Genomic DNA, 27,123 nt, shown 5'->3' with positions numbered 1-27,123 from the left:
CTGTGTGTGACGTTGTGTCCTTGAACGGCCCTGACAGACGGCTGTAGTCCATAATATTAATGTTTCCTGCTGACTGAAATAAGCAGCTGAGCTCTGTGAGGGCAGAGCTGCTGCTAACAGGTGAGTCTGTTACCTGGACTGGACTGAGTGAGCTGCTGTGTCACAGCTTTATCAGTGACACACTCAGCATGTGTGTGTGTGATATGTCATAGTGCTTGAAACACACATGAAAATATATTAAAGGTTGATTCTTTGTTCTTTTGGTTTGTGGAACAAAAATCAGCAACGAAGAAACGCGAGCGTAAAACTTGGTGTAGAAGTGCAACAAACGTAAGCCTGCTCATCTGATGGTGTGATGCTTGAAAAGGATTTGCGCACCTACATCATTATTTACGGTTTAAATTGTGCTGCCTTCAGGTGCACCTGGTAAATTCAGGAATCTCTACTCCAAACCACAGCAGGTTGTTTTAGAGGCTTTTCTGGGTTAATGTTGGTTTGTTGGCAGAAACATGTCTGTGATCGCTGTGTTGTTCTTTTTGATGCAGGATTTCATGTAACTCGGTGCTAAAATCATAACAATGAAGTTGAACAGTTCTAGTGCTCATGCGTCAGCTAGCATGCGTCAGCTAGCATGCAGCCTGTTTCAGTCGCTCCTGCTTTTACTCTTTACTCTAATTTTTTCTTACTTATTTCTTTGTCCTTTACTGAGTGTGTTCATCTGTTTAAAAGCTTTCTTTTCAAACATGTGGATGGAGAGAGTTTTTGTTCTGCTGTTGCTTTCACTGAGGAATGGGAGCGCAGCACAGCAGCTACACACCAGAGATCAGCTGAGCCGCCTGATGCTGCTGTTGCAGATTAACTGGTGTCTCAGATTAACTGGAGACGGTCAAACAGATGTGTGACAGACTTTAAGGAGCTGCTGCCAACAAACCAGCAAATAAACACTGAATATTTCATGTGTGACATTTGTGAGGTGGCCTTAAACACAGTCCGTCAGTCTTTTTGCTCTTGAACAGTGAAATATTAAAAACTGTCTGGAGTTTATTTGGTGATGTTCTCGTGCACGAGGCGAAAACAGCAAACAAACGTCACAGTAAATCTTTCCAGCTGATGTTAGGCATCCTCCACCTGCTGAATCCACTTCAGCCTCTTCCTGCTCATGTTCCTGTTTAGAGGCACAGTCGGCCTGTAAATGGAGAAAACTGAACACAGGAATATTTGGATTTCCTTCTTTTTCTCTGCTCATGTTCAACTTGTCTGATTCAAGCTGGGAATATTTATTAGAAACAAAGTGAATAATATTATTTTATTATCACGTTGATGCAGCACATGGTTCAGTTAGCTTTGTATAAACACGTGTTAGAAATGTTCTTCAATCAGCTCTTTTTACTCTCATTTCACAGCCACTACTTTTTACTTTTACTTGAGTAAAGAAGTTGAATTAGTACTTGGAGTATTTTTAACAGTAGTACTTCTACTTCAGTACACACTGTGTGTACTTTTACCACCTGCGTCTGAGACCTCCTTCAGGGTCCACCTGAAGCTCTCAGTCTGCTGTGGAAAAAGGAAATCCAGGTGAGTTTCTCCTGATCACCTGAGGCCGTCATTACTGTGTGAACCCACACACCACTCCTCACTCCTCCCACCCGCTGCACACAGTCACTGAGTACAGACCGGCTGATTCCTGTAAAGGGAGAGGCAGGAAGAGGCGGAGCAACAGCTGAAAAACAAGAAGCCCAACGTCATTTTGCAGAAGTGAAAGTGTGAGAGAGCAGCAGCAGAGCTGCAGTCGAGTCCTGTTTGTCTCTAAAAGAAGATTCACTGGAGTCCATCAGGTTTCTCTCAGCAACAGTGGTGAGTGCAGCTGATCACACTTCCTGCTTCTACACAAATCTTCACTCTGTTCACTTCATCAGGACTCATCACAGTCACACTGGATCCATAGAAAGCTGCTCATGTAACCACAGATCCACTGTAGGAGCATCGAGCTGCTGCTTCAGTCTCACTGTGGCTCTGCTCAGGACTGTGGACTCAGGCTGTGCTCTGGACTTCAGACTGACTCCACACTTCCTGGTTATTCATCACTTCCTGTTCCTCTTAGATTGATTCTGGATCTGATTGATCATAAGGATTACAGACGTGAAAACACCTATTTATTCTTTATTGATATAAAGCCTTTGATACTGTAAACCAGCAGATTTTGGTCAGTACTTCAAAAAGTCATTCACACATTTTACAAAGATTATCTGACTTAGTGTATCCTGTAAGAGTCACAGATGTTAGTAGAAGGCGATCTGACTAGATGGAAATCTTTACCCATATCACTCATGGGAAGGGTCGGCGCTATAAAAATGATGGTCTTGCGAAAAATAAACTATTTATTTTCAATGATCCCAAATAAGCCATCACAAGATTGGTTCAGATCTCTAGACTCGTATTTTTCTAAATTCCTTTGGAAAAATAAACCCCCACGTATCAGCTTAAAAACACTACAAAGGACCAAGGATAAAGGAGGATTAGATCTGCCTAACTTTAATCACTATTTTTTAGCCAACAGGCTTCAGTTCATCTCTAGATGGTTTAAACACACCCTCTTAGATGAACCTTGGCTTGATGTAGAACAGGCACTATGTAATAACCTAGAAATTTCAGACCTACCATTTATCAGCTCAAACATCCAACGACATGAATGCTTTAAAAGTATCAACATCAGCTCTTCTCTGACAGCATGGTGGGAGTTTCTAAAAATGACGGCGTCTTCATTAATCCCATGCAAACGTACACCTATCTGGAACAACCCTGACATATTACAAAACAATAATATGATAAACTTTTCAGATTGGAGTTGCAAAGGAATTAAATACTTGGAACATATGTGGGAAGGAACAGACTTTATTTCATTTGACAGACTAGTTACACAATATGGGATCAACAAGAAACAATTTTTGGAATATCAACAAATTAAATCCATAGTAAAAAAGAAATTTAATCCCAGTGAAGCTGAATTACAAACGCCACGAAGTGTGGTACAATTTTTTAGTCTAAAACCCCCCAAATTATTGTCTAAAATATACAGAACACTTTCTAAAATAGATGAATCAATATCCCTTCCTATTGCAAAATGGGAAGCAGATTTATCGATCAGCTTAGACCCAAACCTTTGGTCTCAGATATGCTTAAAAACCTTTCAATGGATCAGAAATCCCAGTTTGCAATTAATACAATACAAAATATTACACAGAGTGCACTATACTGGTCATAGGATGTTCAAGATGGGCTATACGCCTTTGTTACGGATTCAAATATTGGGGATGGAGACAAGAGGAAAAACCACAATAACAACACTGGTCCGGCCGGGTTGAGTCAAACGATGATTTTAATGATCACACGCGTGGGAGATGGACACTGATGCAGACAGCATCAGATCTCAAAATGGTGGAGCATTGATCAAACTCTTATAGCCTCTGGTGCCCCCACCTTATCATAAAAGCCTAAACATTCACATGCTTTCTCTCACACGGCGCCTAAGCTACGACCTTGGCTCCCTGTTTATCTGCTCCTGCTGAGATGGGGCAGAAAACTCCAGTATATTCTCTTCTAATCAGACAAATAAGGCAATGACTTTCTGCGAACAGTATTTCTTATAACTCAGCAGTATAATGCATCATAAAACAATATCATTCATTCACAATAAATCAGCAGTCTAACAAATGCAATAGTTATCACCTTCTTCTAATTCAGGAGAATAATGCAAACCAAAACTACATAATAATTCACAATCTTTAATTAGGGGTCTAACATGGCATAAAATAATATTATAATCCAACATTCCCCCTGATGAGCTCTGGAGAATCCAGAGCTCACCTACACCCTGCAATCCAGTGCAGCCGGGTCCATTTCGACTTACTCCTGAGGCCCTTTGTCCCTCTGTTGGGCGAACCATATGTGAGATGACCTCTGTGTTTGCGTGGTTCAGATGCAAGAAAAACTATTATTACAACAACAATAGCAGGTACAGATGACACTCCCATCACTCCCCAGTTCTCCCACAGCTTTATTTTGGTGCTCCCTTATACCCTTCAGACGTACTCAGACTAGAACCTCTGTCCAAGGAGCTTTTAGCCTTTATTTTATTGCTGCAGCTACCAGTGTCGTCCAGTTGGGTGATCCTCTGCTCTTCTTTCTTCAACCTCAGGGGTTAGACAACCCTTCAGTCGTGGCACAGATCAGGGGATTATTCTGCCCCGATTTCAAACAACGATCTGTGTATCCTCCAGAAAAAGGAACCGGAACGTGTCCCCCTCTTGCCCCAGAGCCTCTCGAACCTCGTTGGTCTGGTATTCCCGGATTTCCGCCAACCCCTTCATGGTTATTGCTGTATTTATGGGATCCATCCTTTGAGGTGACTAATCGGAGCCCAAACGCCATGACCCTTGGACCCAGTTGGTGTCTCGGCAGTCACTGTGTCTGACTCTGCTGCGAAGGATCCTCGTATCTCTGTGACCTCGTCTGGTGTCTGTTCCTTTCTCTGTAAGAGACAGAAAACCAAAACACCTCTCTGCCTAGCCCTAATAATCTAATGTTGTTATCTACTGACCTTCTAGTGATTCAGAATTGGTTTAGAATATTCAGAATGTCCCAGGGACCTATTCTTTTTTTTTTTTTTTTTTTTTTTTGTGTCCCGTTTGGATCTATAGCCATCAGAATTGTTGTCTTAAGGCCAAGAGAGATGCCAAGCGGATTTATTTTACCAAGTGGATCATCATGGCCTTGCCATATTGGTCCATTTGATTGACCTTTATTATAATTATGAATTTATTTTATTTTCAGTTGCTACAAACGGGACAGACATGACTGGGGGATAGGACAGGGAGAAAGAATGAAAGAAAGAGAGGGAGAGAAAGAAAACCAAAGGGGAGAAGAGAGGGTGAGAAGGGGGGGGAAGAAAGAAAAAAACAAAAACCAAAAAAAAAAAAACCAAACAAAACACCTGGGTCACCTGTATGGAGAAAAAAAAACAGAAGAGAAAGCAAACAGCAAAGAGCAACATCATAAAAAAAGCAGCACCATCACAATAAACTAGCTAGCAGCCAGGGACCTATTCTAATCATATCCTATGTGTGTGTAAGCGTGTTTGCATTTAGCCCTCTGCACTCAAGGCATTTCCTACACTTTATCAGTCCGGACCATCACGCCGAACAAAGCTTATGACCTTCAAAAGACCGAGTGCCAACTCATTATAAGCACATTTGCAAGGTGTGTAAGAAAATTATTAGAACCACTCATTTTAACAAAAGACATCAAAAACAAATTAGCCATTTTTAATCCCAACATTTGCCCCCTCCCCCCCAAAAAATTCAGTTCATTTCAATGATTAACGCTTAACCCTGGAAAAATGATTTATGAAACCTCTTGGGTCTTAAGCTTTACCAAACCTAAGTTATTAAAACACCAATGAAGTCATAAAACTGTTCATATCACCCTTGTTTCATGTTAACACTCAACTCCCCCCCTTTTTTGACACATTCCCATGTGTCAAATCAACGGAGCTAGAACATTAAAAGGTTAGTGACCTCATATCTTAGAAAGTATGAGACCTTCCCCTATCCAGTGTCGTTGCTCCAGTGTTGTCATCCTGTGTTATGGATTGAAATCAATTTAATTGACATGTTAGATCTGTTTAACTCCTGGCTCCACCCAGAGCCTGCGTCCTTAGAATTGCCAAGAAACAAAACCTGCATTAATATGAACTTCACTTGAATATGAACTCGTTGACTACTTTTTGACACAGCAAAGGAATATTCTCCTTTTCTCGAGGACAGGCACTGACTCCCCCTTATCTCCTGGAGCCAACTGTCCCTTATGGAGACACAATATTGCAGCTACAAGGCTTTGCAGACTGTTAAGTTGATCTGTGTGTAATGTTCTGAATCAGGTATGTAATATTAAATGAATGTCGTTTAATTAACTGCCACTACTTAAAACTTATCAAAAGATATAACTGAAAAAAGATCACAAAGAATAACATGATATCAGTGTTATGTAAGCGCGTGCGGCCTTCTATGCTCAAAGTCACTCCACTCCATAGATCAGCCAAACATCGCGCTGACTGTAGCTTTTAACCCTTATTAACTTGAACACAACTCTATAATGAGCAACAAACTGCAATATGTCTAAAAATGATCATGATTACACCTGCAATGGGAGATCATATGATTATCCTGACACCTGTAAATAGAAGGTTAACCTCAGGTTATAACAATCACTGGAACACAAAAGTTAGTACAATGTCAAAAGCTTCAATAAATCATTAATGCAATGCTTGTTATATGATTCTGATGCAATAATAATGCTGATGCTGAAATAACAGTAAAACACCCCCTTTTTATCCCTTCTACTTCAGATATAAACGTTTATAATTGTATCTTTACCAGCCTCTTTTAAATTTTATTTCCCCCCATTTTTCCCTCACTGACCACAGCAGGGGAAACTTAGTTTTGATTCAGCCATGGATGAAGCTCACCTGATTCATCACTGAGCCCCACCGGCACTGGCGTCTGACGGGGTGGCACCGCATGCTCTTCCTTTAATGTCACTATTTTCAACCTGTTAATTAGAGTGCTTAAACATGAAGCAGACTGCGTCCACAACAAGTCAATACAGCTGTAAATGTGGCCAATTATCAATCTATTACTATTATTAATGAGTCTGTCCTCCTTCCATGCCCTGGTAACTTGTCCATCCAGAGCCATATGATCATGAAATATACATACAACAAGCCAAACCACACCTTGGTCACACCAACCCTTTTCCGCCCTGAAGATGTCCAACGCCATCTTAGTCTGGACTGTCAAAGGGTGACTTTAACGCTGACTGTTCCGACAATCCATTTCATAACATTTCCTGGTCAGATTTGCCAATCTCTGCACACTGGAATAAACATAATCAACATGGTCAACATTTTACTGCGTGTGATTTCACCATCTTATCGATTCCAACGCTCCATCCTTATGTGGTTTGCGACATTATATTTATCTAGACCTCCACTCTGTCTCTAAATGTATGAAGAATCTTTCATGTTTGGGGTCAAATTTTGAGAATTTGACCATAAGTGAAAGTTATGGTGTTGTCACCCCCTTTGGGGCTTACCTTTCCCAGCTTTGAGTCCAATTCCTCCCTATTCTTTGCAAGTACCCCCTGTTGGTGGCGAGAAACTGTTGGTGTGGTCAAGTGGGTGCTGTAAAAACAAAAGCTCAGAACAGAACAGTTATCAGTCATGTACTTCATATAAAATTAGCATATATTGAATTTCATATTGATCCTCTGAGTGCAATGGTACATTTTAATTTGAATTTCTCAAAGCTAAACACAATAATTTTCTTTATTTTGCTCTTGTTCTTGTGCAGCACCACCTCTCAGCACATGCCCCTGTCGGTTATATCCTACTTTTAAATTGCTGACTATTTCAACAAACCACCTAAAAGACGGGGCCCAGTGTTTATCATTACATATCTCCATTTTGAGTGTGACAAGTCTATCATTCCCCTGTTATTCATTTTTTGGCCTTTTTTTTTACCGCTATAAAAGTTAATTGACTCTTTACAGTGGCCTGCTATGGTTAATAATAACATGTTCAGTCATGAGTGAAATCAAACCTTTTCTTCACTTTAGCATTTAACATTCCCAACCATATAATCTGATACATTAATCGAAACACAGCTACTAAAACACAATTTTCTTAATGCAAACATCAGTAACTCAAAATTAGCAACTAAAGGGTTCAGTCTGCAGTTCACACTCCTGTGAAGCTACAGCCTCCCCCTTTAGTCTCTCTCATCCTTCTGTTCTTACAAAAACAAAACAAAGCAAGACAAAACACCCACCCTTCTTTTACAGGCTGGGTGAATTGTTTGTGGACATTCACTAATCCTAAAGTCGGTACCGTTTTTGTCTCAGTATCAAGTCAGTTAAACTTTTAGTCGTCAGTCCATCACAGTCCAGTCACATGCATACATCCACACACATTCATACCAGATATTGCTGATAATGGAGTCTCACGCGCAACCTATATCAGCAGGGATGATGAGACAGAGTACCGGGCTGTGGTCGACTCCTTTGTCACGTGGTGTGAGCAGAATCATCTGCAGCTCAACGTGGCAAAGACCAAGGAACTGATCGTGGACTTCAGGAAGACCAGGAAACACTTGACCCCTGTTTCAATCCAGGGGGTCAGTGTTGACATTGTGGAGGACTATAAATACCTTGGAGTACACATTGACAATAAACTGGACTGGGCTAAAAACACCACAGCACTTTACAGGAAGGGCCAGAGTCGTCTCTATTTTTTGAGGCGACTGAGGTCCTTCAACATCTGCCAGAAAATGCTGAGGATTTTCTATGAGTCTGTTGTGGCCAGTGCGATCCTCTATGCTGTTGCATGCTGGGGGAGCAGGCTGAGGGTCGCAGATGCCAACAGACTTAATAAACTGATCCGTAAGGCCAGCAATGTTGTGGGGATGGAGCTGGACTCCCTCAAGGTGGTGTCAGAGAGGCGGATGCTGTCCAAGATAAAGACAATGTTGGATAACACCTCCCACCCACTCCATGACATGCTGGTCAGTCACAGGAGCACGTTCAGTGAGAGACTGAGATTACCGAAAAGCACCACTGAACGACACAGGAAATCTTTCCTGCCTGTGGCCATCTCCCTGTACAACGCATCCACTTAACACACTGGTTACTGCTACAACTACACATGTTTCTTTTCCAAATATTTATTTATGAGTGACTTATGTATGTATGTATGTATATATATGTATATATTGTACTATTCTTAGTTAGTGTCTTGTCTGTCTTGTCTTAATGTTGGTTTTAAAATGGAGCACTGTAACAAAAAATAATTTCCCCCAGGGATCAATAAAGTATTCTGATTCTGATTCTGATATTCGAGCCTACATCACCAGCAAGATGACGTCATCATTTTAAAGGAAAACAGTTCCTCGGTTTTTGGACTGGATTGACTCGCTGCAATCCTTTTAGGCTCAGGACTTCTCATGTGATCAATGTCCCATCTAAGTGAATTTCTCCCACGCCCATTATAATCATGGAGAAAACACTTTGCGACTGTTTTCAGAAAGAATATTTTATAGCGCTTTAAAGTTCAATCTCTCAGGCCTGGATTAAAGAGCTGATTTGTTAAATCAGGAACTCACAAAATACCAAAATATCACCACCGGTGGATCACACCTCTCTGATGTTCTTATCTCAGTGCACTGTAACAAAAGCAAAAACAAACCTAACCAATAACATACTAATAAAGTAACAAATACTGGGGCCCATTGCAAACATGTCCAAGCATAAACCATCTTTCTCTCTCTTAGAGAAAGAAAACAATCCAAACCTCACTGATAAAATACACCTAGTGTCAAACAAAACCCAAAAATCAACCAAAACTTCACCAGAAAGTTTTTCTCCCTCCCGGGACAATACTGTGTAGGAGCACAGATACCGTAACTCCTTTTTTCACTGACAAAAACATGTTGGATTTACTTGATTCAATAGTGGACACTGGCTGCACACAAATGTTTTGCTTTGGTAGAAACTTAAACAACTGAGTTAAATCAACACAACCTTTTCATATTCGGTAAACCTGTGCCTTTTGTGTTCATAAAACACGATTGAAACATGTTCAGATGGAGTCAGTTGAGCTCCTGGAATATTTTAATCCTTCAATTCTGTCAGTTTATTTCAACACTATTCAATAACTTTTATCCAAATACTACTTGGTCACTTAAATACTACATGTTGTCTTCACATTGCATGCGGTTCAACAAAGTCTACATCATGGTTACCATAAAAATTGAAGGGGTCTACAACAACTACTATCCTCCTATCTTTATCCTGGTTGCAGCAGGGCTGGGAAATAACCCTGAAGTGATAGGTTACCAGGCAGGGTACACCCTGGACAGCTCACCAGTCTATCAGATAGAAACAAATAACCATTTACACTTACATTCATGGATAATTTAGAATCATTAATTAACATAGCTCTAATAACTGTATGGCTTTTCACTGTGGCAGGAAACCAGAATACCCAGAGAGAAACCACTGCAAACTAGCCAGACTGTGGATTTGCACCCAGGACCTTCTTACTGTGGCGCAACAGCACTAACCAGCATGCCAACAATGTAGGAAATACAGGAAAGCTATGATTTCCTGTATTTGATGCAGAATTCTTTTGTTCTTGCCCTTGACAGGTTAATCCACAATAAATAGCAACAGCATGCATGTGGTGTGTGTGTCGTTGTCTGCCTCTTATAACTCCAGTGATTTTCCTGTAGTTTGAAGTCTTATGCGGTGTTGTGAATTCCGTGAGTTCAGCAATAACCACTCTTAATAGATTGTATCATGTCATCTCAATGAGAACAAATTGAGTTGTTGGATTTCGTACAGATCTTTAAAGCCTGAGGTAATTGTGTTAAATACACGCGAGATGCTTACGTAAATCCAAGGGCTGGCCCCTTTTTTTTCAGTGTGTTCCTCCTTCAATTAAATCTCACTCACAACAATGTGGCGCTCGGAAATAAGGCTCACACCGTTAATTCATCATTTTCACTCTGTACCACTGCTCCTTATCAGGCCGTGTGAAGCACAGTAAACAATTCAGTGGAGGCCTTAAGCCATAAACAGACATCACGCACAGACATTGTTTTCATAACCAAACCACCTTAGACCTTGTCCCCCAAATCTACACAAATGCCCTCTGGGCGGCATGAAATGCATTTAACCAATAAACAATCAATGGCTTCTTGTTGTTGTAACAGATTCTGTATTTGGATGTTTGTGTGCAGCATTTGTTAGTAAAGCATTCTTCATTGCATCAGCGTGTGTGTGCGTCATTTCTCACTCAATCAACGAGTGCATATGTGTTCATGTGTGTGTTTCTCTTCGTTCTGAGTCAGTGCATGTAGATGTGTGTGTTTGTGTGTGTTTGTGTTCATCACTTTCCTGTTCTGGGCCCTGTTTCAGGAAGCCGGTTTGGAAAACTCAGAGTGAAAAACGACACTCACGGTTGAGTAACCCCGAACTGTCCAACTCGGAATATTCCGTTCCAGAAAGGCTGATAACAATTAGTTCAATCAAGGCGGAGTTGCTTTAACCCCAAGTGAAGCGCGCGGACGAGGATACATAAAGCCCTGATAAGCGGAGCACAGATTAAGCGAGTCACCATGGAGACGGAGGGAAAGAAGGCGCGGGCGACGTATTTCACAGCGCTCGAGGCGGAAATTCTGATGGCAGCATATGCCGACAGCATGCACATCATGCAGAAAAAAAGCAACACAGCCGCAGCTGCAAAGGAAAGGGAGCATGCATGGCAAAACATAGCCGACAGAGTCAATGCGTGAGTGGTAATGTAAACATTGATCGAGGGATTTCCACCCATTTAACACGTTATTTTATCATATGTTATTTTATTTGTTATTTTATACATTTTATTTTGTGATGTGATGTGAGCGCAGGTGCAACCCAACAGGCCCCAAACGTACCTGGCAGCAAGTAAAAATGAAATACAAGAACATAGTCCAAACAGGTGAGGTGTAATTGTATCATGAGCCATAGTGCTTGGTCTGTGTGTCCTATGTAGATCAATTGCAGTTAGAGGCCACAGTAATTTCCCCTCTGTGAGCACTTATTGAAACTATCTGAGCACATTACAAGTACATACTTGCTTACTCTGTATGCTCAAATGTGTGCTGTCACAGCCAACAGAAAAAAAGCGGAGGCCCGGAAAACAGGTGGGGGTCCTCCACCACCACCACTCACAGAGGCTGAGCAGTTGGCCCTCAGCCAAAACAGTGGGCGCCCTGTGGCTGAAGGCATCTCTGCGGGGACATCCTCTGAGTCAATAACCCCGCAAGACACAAGTGCCTACATAAGGGGTAAATCCAAAACAATACATGGCGTGCACACATCCATTCTGCACAGTCACCATGACCAAAATGAACTATGTCGCAGTGCAGTTACTGTCCTACTGACAGAGAATGACAGTCATCAAACAGTTAGGTGAATAGACAACACTGAGACACTTGGAAACTGTTAACGTGCTGCACGGGTGAGGGCCCAGGGAGAGACTCACACACACCGAGCTGCAGTGGTACGTCTTTATTATGTGCATAGCGGTGTCCGTTAATTTTGCATACGTGTGTGTGTGTTAACCCCCCACAGGGTGAGCTCCCTGTTCCCAGAGACAGAGCGAGTAGTACATTCCGTACCCTCCCCAATGAGTGTAACATATGAACATATACCTCAATGCAACATAGAGCTCATAAAGGCGTTCCCACCCTGACACCTACTGATTTTGCCTTCCCTCAGTGTCGGTTGTCTCCGAGAGCATACTGACAATGAGGTGTATGGTGATTGGTATGTCTGGTAATTGCCATTTGCGCCCACATAAGTCATGAGTGACCTGTATGAACCCCATATTCCCCCAGTTGACGGTGATGGTGTACTGCATCTGGTGCAGCCCCCTGTTGAGCCAGACCGACATGCAGTTGTGAGTACTCGTAATACTCCACAGACTACATGTGTCAACAGTGGAACAGCAATGTTGTTAAATGTCTCCACCACAGGCACATGATGACGACACAGTGACAGCTGCTACAGAGGAGGCCGCATCAGTGCCACACTATGAGGTATACAGTGTACAGTGGAAAATATAACAACTGACTACAATGTGGCACTATGATGACACCATGGACCTACTATGTCCCCGGCAGAGTGATGCTGCAAATGAGGAGGAAGAGGGTCCAGCCACTCCTACAACGAAGCTTTCCGCAGTGGGTTGTCCAGCACACATTCACAACCAACCTAAGTAGGCATGTACTATGGATGCCAATGCTATGTCCTTTGTTGCAATAGCTCCCTGTGAAGCAGCTGTATAGAACATATCTGGCCAGGAAGATAAGAAAGTGCGACATGGAAATGGTGCACCTCCAGCTGCAGATCCAAAAGTCGAAGCTGGAGATTGTACTGCTGGAACAACAGTTAAGGGTGGGTGGAGTGATCATAGATGGACGAATCATGTCAGTGTTCGTACAACATACTAATATTCGCATTTATTCATTGTGCACAGGACATACAGGGTGACCAATAAAACAAGTTGACCACAGTATCTGTGTATTTGTCTCGTGACATGTTGGGTTGACGGGTCACAGGAAATGGTTGTGGCATATGGTGTCTCTGACTGCTCGCCCATCCTGTACGTTCGTGGGTGGGTCAGGATGTCCATCATGTGGATCACTGCTGTCGTCTGGTTCAGCTGGACACTGTTCACCTCTAATCGTGGCAATGTTGTGTAGGATCACACATGCCACAATGATGTCACATGCCCTTTCTGGGGTGACTCTGAGTCCACGAAGGCACTGGAACCGGGCCTTGAGCATTCCGATGGTCATCTCAACTCTGGCCCGTGTCCTGCAATGGGCCAGATTATAACGCTGCTGTGGGCCCGGTTCAGGGTCAGGGTAAGGGGTGAGCAAATAGGGTAGACATGGGTACCCCCTATCACCGAGCAGGTGGCCAGTGAACTCTCCTAGGACAGAAGAATACATGTCAGTGCAAACGTCCCTGTGGCAATTGGTCTCTGTATATTTCACAGTTACTTCGACCCACCATGTCCAAATCTGTTGCTCAGTGTACATTCTCGGAAGATCCGTGAGTCATGGACAGAGCCTGGCCACTTGGCTTCCACATTTGTGATGATGTTGGCAGCATCACATATGATCTACACAGTGCAGAGAACACAAATTAGCATCCATTACCATGATGCCATCACTTGTTGGTGTGAAATGCTACAGGGAATTATGTACCTGTACATTGATGCTGTGGAAAGACTTCCTGTTCACAAAGTCTCCTTCATTTGCTGAGGGTGCAATGATTGGGATGTGGGTGCCATCTATACAGCCAATCACGCCTGGGAACCCTGTAAATTTATGTACCATTTAAGTAGTAGTTCAAGTATCACCACATCATACATTACGTTTAGGTCCTCCTGATACCTGCAATTTTGTGGAATCCCTCTTTGATGAATCTTGTGGGTCTGTGACCGGGGAACACCACAAACGAGTGCAGGAGACGTTTCAGTGCTACTGTGACATTCCTGACTGCCCGACAGACGGTAGCCTTGGAAACGTGCTCAGCGTCACCAATATTGTACAGAAAGCTCCCGTTTGCAAAGAAACGGAGTGCGGTACAAAGAATATGTAATGGACTGAGCGCATGTCCGCGATGTGTCACATGCGTAATATATGGCCTGAGGATGTTATCCAAATAAATTATAGATTGTGCTGAGAAACGGTAACGTTCGCACAGGAAATCATCAGGAAATGATAAAATGTCCAAACGCGCTCTAATCACTCTCTCCCGGCGGAGAGCTCTGCGGAGGATTTGGGCTTCGATATCTACCGGCTCTTCAAGGAAGGGACACGCCATGTCTGAGACTTCCTACTGTCAGGTTTCCGACAAAGGGGCGGAGACAGTCAGGGTTAGTTGTAGTAAACCTGCTAGGGGGCAGGTTAGCTTCACGGCGTGTGTCGTCATAGTGACTCACTCAGGCTGCAGCTGAACTCGCTTTGTGAAACCGAAAACCCAGAGTTTTCGTTAGCTCAGGGTATACTTACTCAGTTTTTCCACTAAACCGGCTTCCTGAAACAGGGCCCTGGTGTTCTGGGTAAACCGCGGCCTGAAGCGTGCCCTGGGGTCCTGCCCTCCTCCATCTCAGTCTGTTTGCATCCATTGATGCTGCTGCTCAAAGTTCTGTCCATACTGGTTCTGGCCCCAATTGAGGCAGTCCTTTTCTCCAGTGTCCTGCATCTTCTCCTTGTTCCACTCCTCCTTAAGTTGACCCTTTTGCTTCTGTAGCTCCTTCAGGGTTTGCTCCTGCTGTTGGAGCTTTTTCGTCAGATTTGGCAACCTCCTGCTCCAGCAAGCTCCGGCCTGATTTCAAGTCCTGTGTCTGGGACTCCAAGCCTGATGGGTTCGATTATCAGCCAGCTCCTCCTGAGCCATGCTCAGTTTCTGCTCTGATGCTTTGAGCTCTTACTGAGGGCAGAAACCTCAGAGTCTTCTCCGTACAGGTCAGAGTGAAGTCCATTGATGTTTCCCTTGCTTTGTCCACGGCCTTCTGCGGCTCTGCTGTTCGGCTCTTCTCAGAGGTCAGCTCCTGGCCGAGCCCCGACACTTGTGCCTTCAGCTTATTTTCTCCTGGTGCTTTTGTCCATTCTGAGGTACCTCCTGACCTCAGTTACTCCTCCTGTCTCTGGCACGCCCTTTTTGCTGCCCGATCATCTGTGTTGGTCCGTCACTGTCCTGCACAGTTTTAATGCAGAATTGTTAAGGTCAGCATTGTTTTGCTCAGCCTCACTTTTCCTCCAGGCTTAATGGGCGTCTCGTCACAGCTCTGTCAGCTGAAGCTGTCTGGAAATCTCCCCGTGTAGTGAAACGGGCCTTGGATTTAACGCTCTCCGTCTCCGCTGCATGAGATCATTTTCCTGCAGCACTGTTGACGTTTTCAGGTTGTTGTTGTGGGTCCAGCTGCTGTAGCATTTGGTCAGGGTCACATCAAAGATGGTAGAGGAGTGAGCAAAGATGGTAGAGGGGAGAGCAGGAGTCCAGGTCAGCCTCGGCTTTCCGGGCCGACAAAGCAGCCTGTAATCAAACATAAAGAGAAAAAACAAAACAAACACAAAACAAAAACAAAACAAAAATTGGTTAAAAATATTTAACCAACTCAAAAAACTGCAGGCAGATGTTGTCCTTTTACAAGAGACCCACAGACCTCTTAGAGGTTCGAATGAACTTAAAACACCTGAGTTTCCTAATGTGTTCTCAGCTTGTTATAATTCTAGACAAAGGGGAGTAGCAATTTTAATACATAAAAATATTAATTTCACAGTACTTGATACAGTTATAGATCCAGAGGGCAGATTCTTAATCATTAAACTATCTATACTTGATAAAAAGCTATGTATTGCAAGTGTATATGGTCCAAATGTTGATGATCCCTCATTCTTTCACGGTTTTTTCAGTGCACTCTCTGAACACTTAGATGGCACACTTGTTCTTGGAGGCGACCTCAACCTTGGACTAAATGAAGACATGGATAGGCTCAATACAGCGGGAACTCAGCGTAATTGGCAGTCCACAAATATAATCAAACAGTATATGAGCGACTTTGGTCTTTGCGATGCATGGCGCTCCCTTCACCCCACCAGTAAGGAATATAGTTTTTTCTCACATGTCCATCACTCCTACTCTCGTCTGGATTATTTTTTGGTCAGCAGCTCACTGCTGAGCGACATTTCAGACACTGAGATTCATCCTATAGCTGTCAGCGATCATGGTCCTGTATCTTTAACACTAATGCACAAGAATAATACTACGCCAAGAAAAAACTGGAGATTTAATATATCACTACTTAAAGATGAATACTTTATTAAATATTTTAAAAAAGAGTGGACTTCATATCTGGACTATAATGACACTCCCGAAACATCAGCTTCTGTTCTATGGGAAGCAGGGAAAGCTGTGATGAGAGGTAAAATAATTTCTTTCTCATCACATAAAAAGAAAAAAGAAAACAAAAATATTCAGGAATTAGAAAAAAACATCAAATCACTAGAAGAAGCCTACACGTCCCACCAAGATCAGGAAACATTGAACAAAATACGCAAAACAAAACTAGAATTAAATGAGATTATTGATAAAAAAAAAAATTCTTAGTACAAAGACTACGCTTACAAAATTATGAACACGGTAATAAATCCGGTCAATTTCTAGCAAACCAGCTAAAAATAAATAAAGAAAAAACAACTATATGTGCTGTTCAAGATTTATCTGGAACACAATATATGAACCGGTACAAATAATACAACATTTTCAGGGATTTCTATAAAACGTTGTATTCACCACAAATAAACCCATCTAAAAAAGAAATTGATCAGTTTTTGGACAACATAACTCTTCCAAAATTATTAGACACTCAAGCAATGGCACTGGATTCACCACTGACACCAGGTGAACTCCAGGAAGCCCTGATAAGTATGCCCAATAATAAGGCTCCAGGTCCAGACGGCTTTCCTGCAGAATTCTACAAAGAATTCTGGTCGATTCTAGCACCAGTTTTCTACAGAACGTTGTTGGAAATCAAAGAAAAGGGCAGACTTCCATCAAATATGAATTCTGCAAACATTAATCTCCTGCTAAAACCAGGCAAAGACCCTGTATATCCCTCAAGCTATCGTCCAATATCCCTTATAAATGTAGACCTTAAAATAATCTGCAAAGCTCTCTCAAAGAGACTGGAGAAAATAACCCCCCTCTTAATTCATCCTGACCAAACTGGTTTCATAAAAGGTAGGCACTCATCAACAAATACACGTAGATTACTTAATTTGATAGACTACTCATACAACTGTGCACTGTGCAACTGGCTGTTGGATTTCCTCACCAGAAGACCTCAAGCAGTACGGGTCGGCAGTAATACATCCAGCACCATCATTTTAAACACGGGGGCCCCGCAGGGATGTGTGCTGAGCCCCCTCCTCTTCACTCTGCTGACCCATGACTGCACTCCATCATATAGCTCCAACCTCTTCATCAAGTTTGCGGACGACACAACGGTGGTGGGTCTCATTAGCAACAGGGATGAGACCGACTACAGAAGTGAGGTGAGACGCCTGGCCACGTGGTGTGCTGACAACAATCTCTCTCTGAATGTGGAGAAGACGAAGGAGATTGTTGTGGACTTCAGGAGAATGCACACCCAACATGCTCCTCTGGCCATTGACGGAGCGTCTGTGGAGAGAGTGAGCAGCACCAAGTTCTTGGGTGTGCACATCACAGAGGATCTCTCCTGGACGTACAACACCACAGCACTGGCCAAGAAATCACAGCAGCGTCTCTTCTTTCTCCGCAAACTAAGAAGAGCAGGAGCACCAGCCCCCATCATGTACACTTTCTACAGAGGCACCATCGAGAGCATCCTGTCGAGCTGCATCACTGTGTGGTTTGGAGCCTGCAATGCGTCCTGTCATAGAACCCTCCAACGCATAGTGAGAGCTGCAGAGAGGATCATTGGTGTCTCTCTCCCCTCCCTCCAGGACATTTACAGCACCCATCTCACTAAGAAAGCCCTTTGCATAGCGGCTGATCCCACGCACCCAATGCAAAGCTTCTTCAAGCTGCTGCCGTCAGGGAGGAGACTGCGGAGTCTCCAGGCCAGGACCAGCAGACTGAAGGACAGCTTCATCCATCAGGCTGTCAGGAAGCTTAACTCCCTCCCGATTCTGCCCCCTCTCCCCCACTGAACTCTGTCACACACACACACACACACACACACACACACACACACACACACACACACACACACACACACACACACTCTCTGATTCACTCACTGGCCTGCACCAGTTACCAGTCACTTTGTGGAGCATTGGACTGCCATTACCTCATAAGACTTTGTTGTTACACTATCTCTTACCGTACATTACTAAATCTCCATTTGCACTATTTGCCTATTTGCACTACTCTGCCTGGTTTACATTCAATGTCATTTACCCTTACTTGAATATTGTATATTGTATATTGTATAGCTTTCTTGTTATACGTAAAATTGTATTGTATTTATTTAAATTTTTACTTTTTAATTATTTTACTTGCATTTTTTTTAATCACTCTCTTATATTTAAATGTTCATTTGCTATTTATCTAGGGTTTGAGAGTAACGAAATTTCTATTCTCTGTATGTCCTGTACATGTGGCAGAATTGACAAATAAAGTTGACTTTGACTTTGACTTTGACAGTAAAAACCTAGAAACTACAATATTCTCTTTAGACGCAGAAAAAGCATTTGACAGAGTTAACTGGAAATTTCTATTTGCAACTTTACACAAAGTTGGTTTTGGATCCTCTTTCATAAACTGGTTAAAAATATTATATAACTCCCCAACAGCTTGTGTCAGAACAAATGACCAGACATCCTCCAGCTTCTGTCTCTTGAGGGGCACCAGGCAGGGATGCCCACTCTCCCCTTCACTGTTTGCAATTTTTATTGAACCACTAGCAGCAGCAATTAGACAGAATTCAGTAATTAAGGGCATAAAATGCAAGAACGTGGAACATAAAATCAGCCTTTATGCGGATGATGTATTACTCTTTCTCCAAAATTCACAAACCAATATCTCTGGGGTGATTGAATTGATAAACTCTTTTGCAAGAATATCAGATTACTCAATTAACTGGTCAAAATCTACAGTCCTACTGATTAATTGCTCCCTCCATAATTCCTCTTCTACACCACTGCAATCGGGAAATATAAAATATTTAGGTATTAATGTTTCTCCCAAGCTTGCAGATCTAACTAAATTAAACCATATCCCACTTTTAAAGAAGGTAGAAGGTGATCTGGCTAGGTAGAAATGTCTACCCATATCACTCATGGGAAGGGTTGCCGCTATAAAAATGATGGTCTTACCAAAAATAAATTATTTATTCTCAATGATCCCAACTAAACCGCCACAAGATTGGTTTAGATCTCTAGATTCATGTATGTCCAAATTCCTTTGGAAAAATAAACCCCCACGTATAAGCTTAAAAACACTACAAAAGACCAAGGATAAAGGAGGATTAGAACTACCTAACTTTCAGCACTACTTCTTAGCCAACAGGCTTCAGTTTATCTCAGGATGGCTAAAACATACCCTCTTAGATGAACCTTGGCTAGATGTAGAACAAGCACTTTGCAATAATCTAGAGATCTCAGACCTACCATTTATCAGCTCAAACATCCAACGACGTGAATGCTTTAAAAGCATCAACATCAGCTCTTCTCTGACAGCATGGTGGGAGTTTCTAAAATTGACGGCGTCTTCATTAATCCCATGCAAACGTACACTGATCTGGAACAACCCTGACATATTACAAAACAATAATATGATAAACTTTTCAGATTGGAGTGGTAAAGGAATCAAATATTTAGAACATATACTAGAAGGAACAGAATTTATTTCATTTGACGGACTAGTTACACAATATGGGATCAACAAGAAAAGATTTTTAGAATATCAACAAATTAAATCCATAGTAAAAAAGAAATTTAAACCGGGTCAAGTTGAACTACAAACACCACCAAGCGTGGTTCAATTTCTTACTCTTAAAACCCCCAAATTACTATCCAAAATATACAGAATGCTTTCTAAAACAGATGAATCAATATCACTTCCTATTGCAAAATGGGAAGCGGATTTATCAGTTAACGTAGACCAAAACTTCTGGTCTCAGATTTGCTTAAAAACCTTTCATCTAATCAGAAATCCCAGTCTTCAATTAATTCAATACAAAATATTACATAGAGTGCACTATACAGGTCATCGGATGTTCAAGATGGGCTTTACGTCTACCAACAACTGCTCACACTGCCAAACTAATTCACCGGACAATTATATCCATGCTCTTTGGTTCTGTCCACCAGTTCAGAAGTTTTGGCGCGAGATATGTGAAGACTTATCAAAGTGTCTGAAATGTAACATTCCAACTTCCCCCTTAGTGTGTTTGTTGGGCAGCTTAGATAATGTCACTTCAGAAAAGAATATAGCCCATATGGTTTTCACTGCCCTATGCATAGCCAAGAAAACAGTCCTCATGAACTGGAAAAATAAAAATAATCTTAATTCTAACCAATATAGAAATTATCTATTAGATTACATTAGTCTTGATACAGCCTCTGCCACCACATCAGATCAATTGCTCTGGGCTCCTTTGATCAGCTCCATCACCTAGTGGGGGTGGGGGGTCATAGTTTGGTCCCGCCTTCACTGCTGTGATTGGTGTGGGGGTAGGGACAGGCTTAGGGCGTCGGGGGGTTCCCCGGAGGCATCTTCCTTGGGGGGCTCAAACCGGGGTAGCGGTCATGTCCCATTGGGGGCTCTGTTGGCTCTTAGGTGACGGTTTCCTCGTGGCTGCGTGCAGCAGGGCTAGGGGAGGGTCTGTGCTGACGGACGTGGGTTACTGACCTGGTAGCCTGGCTGCCCCTGGGTGGGTCCGGGATGGGCGTGAGGTTCTGGAGGCGCTCCGTCTCTGGGCTGGGGCCCTGGCCGGGCCTCAGGGGCTTGGGTCCTGGTTGGTGTGTTGCCGGGGTGGTGGGCGGGTGGGTGCATGGGGGCCTGGCCCTGGCGCAGGGTGCCGCCGGTGCGTCGAGCCACCTGGGGGGCTCTTCAACTGGTGGTGGAGATTGTCACATCTTGCAGGAGCTTTCCTCTCTTCAGGAACTCTCTCTGCAGGAGGGGGAGATATAGGAGAGGTGGAGGAAGATCTCAGCCTGGGCGTCTATTGTCTTATGTAGTCTGGAAGATGAGTGGATGGTGGGGTGGGTGCAGTTTTTTCTGTGGTGGGGTTGGGTGGACTGTCCCGGGCTCTGTGGGGCCGGGCGGTGCTGCTGCACTGGGCCCCGGTCTGGATGGGCCTGGGCCCCCTTTCCCTGATGGGTCGTGGAGTATGGGGGTGCCTACTGGGGTCAGCGGGGGAGCTGGCCCCAGGGAGGGGTCACTTGCCCCTCCCTTCCTTCCCGCCCCATCTCCAGCTGCCTCCCTCTTCCCGCTCCACCACAACCACCCACACATGCAGGGCCTCGGAGTAGGGGTGTGTCACCAGGGTGTAGAGGAGGCTACCCCCCCCCCCCCCTCTGTCCCCTTCCGGCTGCCTCTGCCTCAATTTTATCCCACAACTTAGACATTCACATTACTCACACTCTCATTACACATACATATAGGATCTTGGGGGTGGGCACGATACACAGAACCCAAGTTACCATCAGGGTGTACATCTCACCCCTGGCGTCGTTGCCCACCTCTCAATTTTAAATACACGTAGACATTGAGGGCTAGCAGGAGGGACTATGCGCTTACCTGCTGCTCTCTGGCAGGTAGCTCCATGCCCTCCTGGGTTTTAAATGCACCTTAGAACACACATGCATCAACACTACAATGAGCGGGTGGAGGGAGGTTTGGAGTCTTCTCTCACCCCCGTTCTCTGCGGCCTGCTTCGAGCGGGGGGGCTAGGAGGAGGAGTTGGCCGTCCGACTGCGGTCTGGAGTGTGGGGCCTCCCTGCTGCTGCGGAGTCGGGGCGGTCTGCCTCTCCCCACCGTAGGGAAAAGGGTAACACCACCTGGGTCTGGGTGCAGTTCCCCCCTCCAGGGGCAAGGGTACCTAGACCCGGTTTGTAGAGTACGCTTGGGGAGTGTGATCGTGTGTACAGCGTCTCTTTATGTCTGTCTCCACGTCGGTTGAGTGTGAAGTGCACATGAGAGCATGAGTGTGGGAATGGATGTTTGTGTCTGTGTGTGCCTGTATGTTTGTGTCTATATGTCAGGTTGGGTATCAGACGCCACCTCTTTGGGGACATCTCGGGCCCTCCAAGGTTTGGAGGCCTATCTCCACCCACCACCACTTCCCCTGCCGGTGGCGGACTCCCTCAGGTGTCGGTGCGTTGGTGGTTCTTTGTATCTGGGGGTGGGCGTCCGGGTACACACCGGCTCACTCCTTGGCGGCCGCTCGCTCGGGCCATTTCGGAGGTGGGGACACATCCGGGACTTTTTCGCGTTCTCGGCTTGATGCGTACTTCGAATTGGAACAGTACTTGGTCTACGACTGATGACGTATCACGAGTACACGAGAACGCAAGTACGCACAAGTACGCATATTGAGAAAGACCCACTGACACCTCTGAATAAACATGTTCTCATCAATGCCATTAAAATACTGGATCAACAGTTAATAACACATTTCTGAGGTTTGTGATTCATCGTCCTCCTCACTGTCAGCTCTACTGGAACAGTCACTGTTTAATATTAATGGCTCGTTGATCTGGACGTACAATAAGAAGTATTTAGTCACCAACAAGGTCGAAGTTTACTTCACAGTAATTGATGGAATATATCCAACAAACTGATTTATTCAAGTATACAAATGATCTGGATGAATCTTGGACCTTCTGTAAAATAGTCAGAGAAACAATTTCACTTCTTTGTAACGACTGTATTTATCTTCATCCCCAAACGTTGATCCTGTCCATCTGGACGCTGCACTGTACAGCAGACACTACGATGTTAGGTTTGTGTTTGGATGAACCAGTTTGTGTCTGAGTGTGTTGCTGGGTCTCCACCAGTTACTCTGAGAACTGAAGAAGCTTCTCTGATGAAACGTCTTCAAGAAACTCAAAGAAGTCCAGACGCTTTTCTCTCCAAGCTCCTCAGACTACTGACGCTTGTTTCTCTCTTTGTAAAATGAAATTTAAAGTGAATTTTGAATCAAATGTTTCTTTTCTTTCTCCCTCAGAGTGCAGACATGTCTGCTGCCAGCAATCTGCGATCTGAAGATCAGTTTCTGTGCTCCATCTGTCTGGATGTGTTCACTGATCCAGTCTCTACACCATGTGGACACAACTTCTGCAAAACCTGCATCAGTCAGCACTGGGACATGAATGTCATCTGTCAGTGTCCCATGTGTAAAGAGACTTTCTACACTCGACCTCAGCTGAGGGTCAACACTTTGTTCTCTGAGATGGTTGCTCAGTTCAGACGTGAAGCTCAGCAGAAAGCCAGCAGCAGCAGCTCAGAGCAACAAGCTGCCAAACCAGGAGAAGTTCCCTGTGACGTCTGCACTGGAACCAGACTGAAGGCCCTGAAGTCCTGCCTGGTGTGTCAGACCTCCTACTGTCAGACTCACCTGGAGCCTCATCTGACAGTGAAACGTCTGAAAAGACATCAGCTGGTTGATGCTGTGGAGAACCTGGAAGGCAGGATGTGCACGAAGCACGATAAACTCCTGGAGCTGTTCTGTAAGACCGACCAGACATGTGTCTGCGTGCTCTGCTCTGTTTTAGACCACAAGAACCACGAGTTTGTTCCTCTGAGAGAAGAATATGAAGGAAAGAAGGCAGAGCTGGAGAAGACAGAGGCTGAGATTCAGCAGATGATCCAGAAGAGACGACTGAAGATTCAGGAGATCACAGAGTCGGTGAAGATGAGTAAAGATGCTGCAGACAGACAGAAAGCAGAAGGTGTTCAGGTCCTCACGGCTCTGATGGAGTCTGTTGAGAGACGCCTGAAGGAGCTCATGAAGGAGATCGAAGACAAACAGGAAACTACAGAGAAACAGGCTGAAGGTCTCATCAAAGATCTGGAACAGGAAATCTCTGAGCTGATGGAGAGAAGCTCTGAGATGGAGCAGCTCTCACGCTCTGAAGACCACCTCCACCTCCTCCAAAGCTTATCCTCCCTGAAAGCTGCTCCACCCAGCAAGGACTGGACAGAGGTCAGAGTTCATCCACCATCATATGAGGGGACTGTGGGGAGAGCTGTGGCTCAGCTGGAGGAGACAATCAGGAAACCCATGAAGAAGAAGCTGTTTGAGGCTGCAGAGCTGCAGAGGGTGCAGCAGCATGAGGTGGATGTGACTCTGGATCCTGATACAGCTCATCCTAAACTCATCCTGTCTGATGATGGAAAACAAGTTTATCATAGTGATGTGGAGAAGAAACTTCCAGACAACCCAGAGAGATTTTCTCTGTGTCCTTGTGTTTTAGGAGAGCAGAGTTTCTCTTCAGGCAGATTTTACTTTGAGGTTCAGGTTAAAGGAAAGACTGAGTGGGCTTTAGGAGTGGCCACAGAGTCGATCAACAGGAAGGGACAAATCACAGCGAGTCCTCGAAATGGTTTCTGGACTGTGATGCTGAGAAATGGAAATGAGTACATAGCTGCTGCTTCCCCTTCAGTCCGTCTCTGTCTCCATCCTGGTCCTGAGAAGGTGGGGGTGTTTGTGGATTATGAGGAGGGTCTGGTCTCCTTTTATGATGTAGGTGCTGCAGCTCTGATCTACTCCTTTACTGGCTGCTCCTTCACTCACAAACTCCACCCATTCTTCAGTCCCTGTAACAATGATGGAGGTAAAAACTCTGCACCTCTGATCATGTCCTGTCAATCAAACTGATCAACGACTGATTTTATTGGATGAATGATTGATTTTTCTTGAAGGGAACAAATGAACATATTGAGTGTAAATCCTCTACAGTCTCCATGTTTCTATAGAATCTGATCATCAGGACTCTGATTCACACTTTGATTCTCATGGAGTTTGATTTGAACAGAAGAAAAGTTGAATCAGGAAATGTTCCCACTGATGGAGACTCGAGCTGAAGAGCAAATATCAGAGAACAAATGTCCAAAAGCTTCATTTACAATAAAGTTTGTTCAATACTTTGAGTGAATCCAGACTCATGTGTGGCTGTTATACGGAGCATCAGAGTCCAGCTGAGTTATGTTGGATACAAACTGCTTATTTTGGCTCTGTGAGGAGTTTTGTTCACTGAAAACTGATGAGACGGATAATATTCAAAGAACTCTGTAGAGATTCATGCATCCATGTTCTCCACCTGCAGGTGTGGAGGAGAAAGGTGGAGCACAGACTGCTGCATCCTTCCAGTCACATCATTTTGATGATTATATTTGCATGTTGTGATGATTTGGGTTAAAGACAAACAGAGTTGAACGGCTGCAGTCACAGCATGAAGACGATGCTGAAGCTGAGCTGTCAGTGAACATGTTTCACTGTGATTTGATTTGAAGAATAGAAAGTGTGTGTGGCTGCTGACAGCTGCAGTCTCTGCTAGTCTGCATAACACACACACAACTTTCCCCCTGAGGCAACGATGCAGCAACAACACAACAGCTGCAGACACACACACGATTGTGCGCTCCCTTTCAGTCTGAACTCTCAAACACACAAACAAACTCTATCAATGTCGTACTGTTAAAGAACTCCTCCTTCTTCAGTAACAATGATTTGAGGTCTCTACCAGTGTCTCTTGTTTTGACCTTTGACCTCTTTATTCCTTATAACCAAAAAAACCCTTTTATCTGATATTTTCACCTTATTGATTGATTATATATATCTATTATATTTTCTCACCTTACCTTATTTTGACCTTTGACCTATGTCCTTGTTAGCCTTGATCTTCCTTCATCAAACGTGAAATTTCTTTCACCTTTGAACTTAAAGCTTAAATCAAACCTTTGTTAAAAAGCTTCTTACCAACTTGTAATTCCAACTCTCTGCATTAAACACGTATCTTATCATATAAACACTGGATCACTGAGAGAACTTTAGGCAGAACCAAATGAAGCAGCTGACCTCGTCAAACTCACAGCGACAGTAACTGACAGTGAATTATTTTAATCTTCTTCATTGTATTTGTTAGAAACATTTATTTTCCTTTAATTGGACTTTGGTTAAGTTCAATCCGATGTATTAACCGACCTTTGAGGTGAAGTGCAGCTGCGAAGAACGCTACGGCAGGCAATGAGGTGCGTTTAATGTCGCTCTGTTAATTTGAGCGTCCATAAATTGAATGTCTTATTTTTTCTTACTTTATTATTGCTCATTTATTGGAGAATTTGGCCATTTAATCAAGATAGATTTTATGTTGTTGGTGGTAAAGATCTGGATGGATGTGTTACTTTATTCTGTGTTTCTATTTTTCAGTTTTACTTTTCAAGACTTGGTGAATTGCCTTTTTCTACTTTTTGTTTAGTTTTGTTAAAATTAGCAGCAGTGAGAAGTGTTGTTGTCGGTCTTGAATATATTTGATGTAGCCCATACTGTTAAGGTAAGTGTCATGTTTTTAGTTGTTAGTCTGATGAAGAATCTTTTATTTTTCTCCAAAAGTTGATTGTGTTTATCTGGACATAGTGTTTTTCAGGTCCAGCTGAATGCAGGTTTCCCCAGTCTTATACGTTGTGACAGCCACTATGGTGTGGTGTCCCTTTAAGACACCCAAGTCGAGGGTTGATGGTGTCATCAGTTTGTGCCACTGCTCTCTCTCTGGGATTATGAGGACACGTGCCTGCACGCTTCTGCTTAACGAGGGACGGATTTACGTTTTCTTCTTGTTTTGTTTGCAACGCTTGGGTTGTATGAACGCTGGGCGTTATGTTGTTGAGCCGCAGCCGTTCAGCCGGGCTTTTATATGGTTGTTGAAGAAGGCGTATTAAAGAACCACCGTGGATTACCGA

The 27,123-nt window shown here is 43.7% G+C and overlaps 2 protein-coding genes and 1 pseudogene across 3 annotated transcripts; 2 read left to right on the top strand and 1 right to left on the bottom strand.

The window, feature by feature from the left end:
* The first annotated feature begins 1,524 nt into the window (after nucleotides 1-1,524).
* LOC309703534 (E3 ubiquitin-protein ligase TRIM21-like) lies at nucleotides 1,525-27,123 on the top strand (annotated as a pseudogene). Its single transcript, XR_014280843.1, has 2 exons — nucleotides 1,525-1,854; nucleotides 23,390-27,123. The product of XR_014280843.1 is annotated as an E3 ubiquitin-protein ligase TRIM21-like (transcript).
* LOC309703640 (uncharacterized protein) lies at nucleotides 11,018-13,146 on the top strand (the record flags this gene model as incomplete). The annotated part of the gene is made up of 7 exons (XM_082528570.1): nucleotides 11,018-11,401; nucleotides 11,520-11,590; nucleotides 11,763-11,939; nucleotides 12,492-12,553; nucleotides 12,630-12,692; nucleotides 12,777-12,836; nucleotides 12,919-13,146. Exons 1-7 carry the CDS (start codon nucleotides 11,229-11,231, stop codon nucleotides 13,144-13,146), a joined length of 834 nt encoding a protein of 277 aa, XP_082384696.1. The 5' UTR covers nucleotides 11,018-11,228.
* LOC309703210 (putative nuclease HARBI1) lies at nucleotides 13,116-15,151 on the bottom strand (the record flags this gene model as incomplete). The annotated part of the gene is made up of 5 exons (XM_082527922.1): nucleotides 13,116-13,591; nucleotides 13,672-13,783; nucleotides 13,869-13,981; nucleotides 14,679-14,724; nucleotides 15,101-15,151. The coding sequence occupies 5 exons, from the start codon at nucleotides 15,149-15,151 to the stop codon at nucleotides 13,209-13,211; spliced, it is 705 nt and encodes a 234-aa protein (XP_082384048.1). The 3' UTR covers nucleotides 13,116-13,208.

The sequence above is a fragment of the Aulonocara stuartgranti genome, assembly GCF_965226115.1.
Source record: "Aulonocara stuartgranti genome assembly, chromosome: 3".
Classification (NCBI taxonomy): domain Eukaryota; kingdom Metazoa; phylum Chordata; class Actinopteri; order Cichliformes; family Cichlidae; genus Aulonocara; species Aulonocara stuartgranti.
This window is presented reverse-complemented; position numbering and strand designations above follow the sequence as displayed.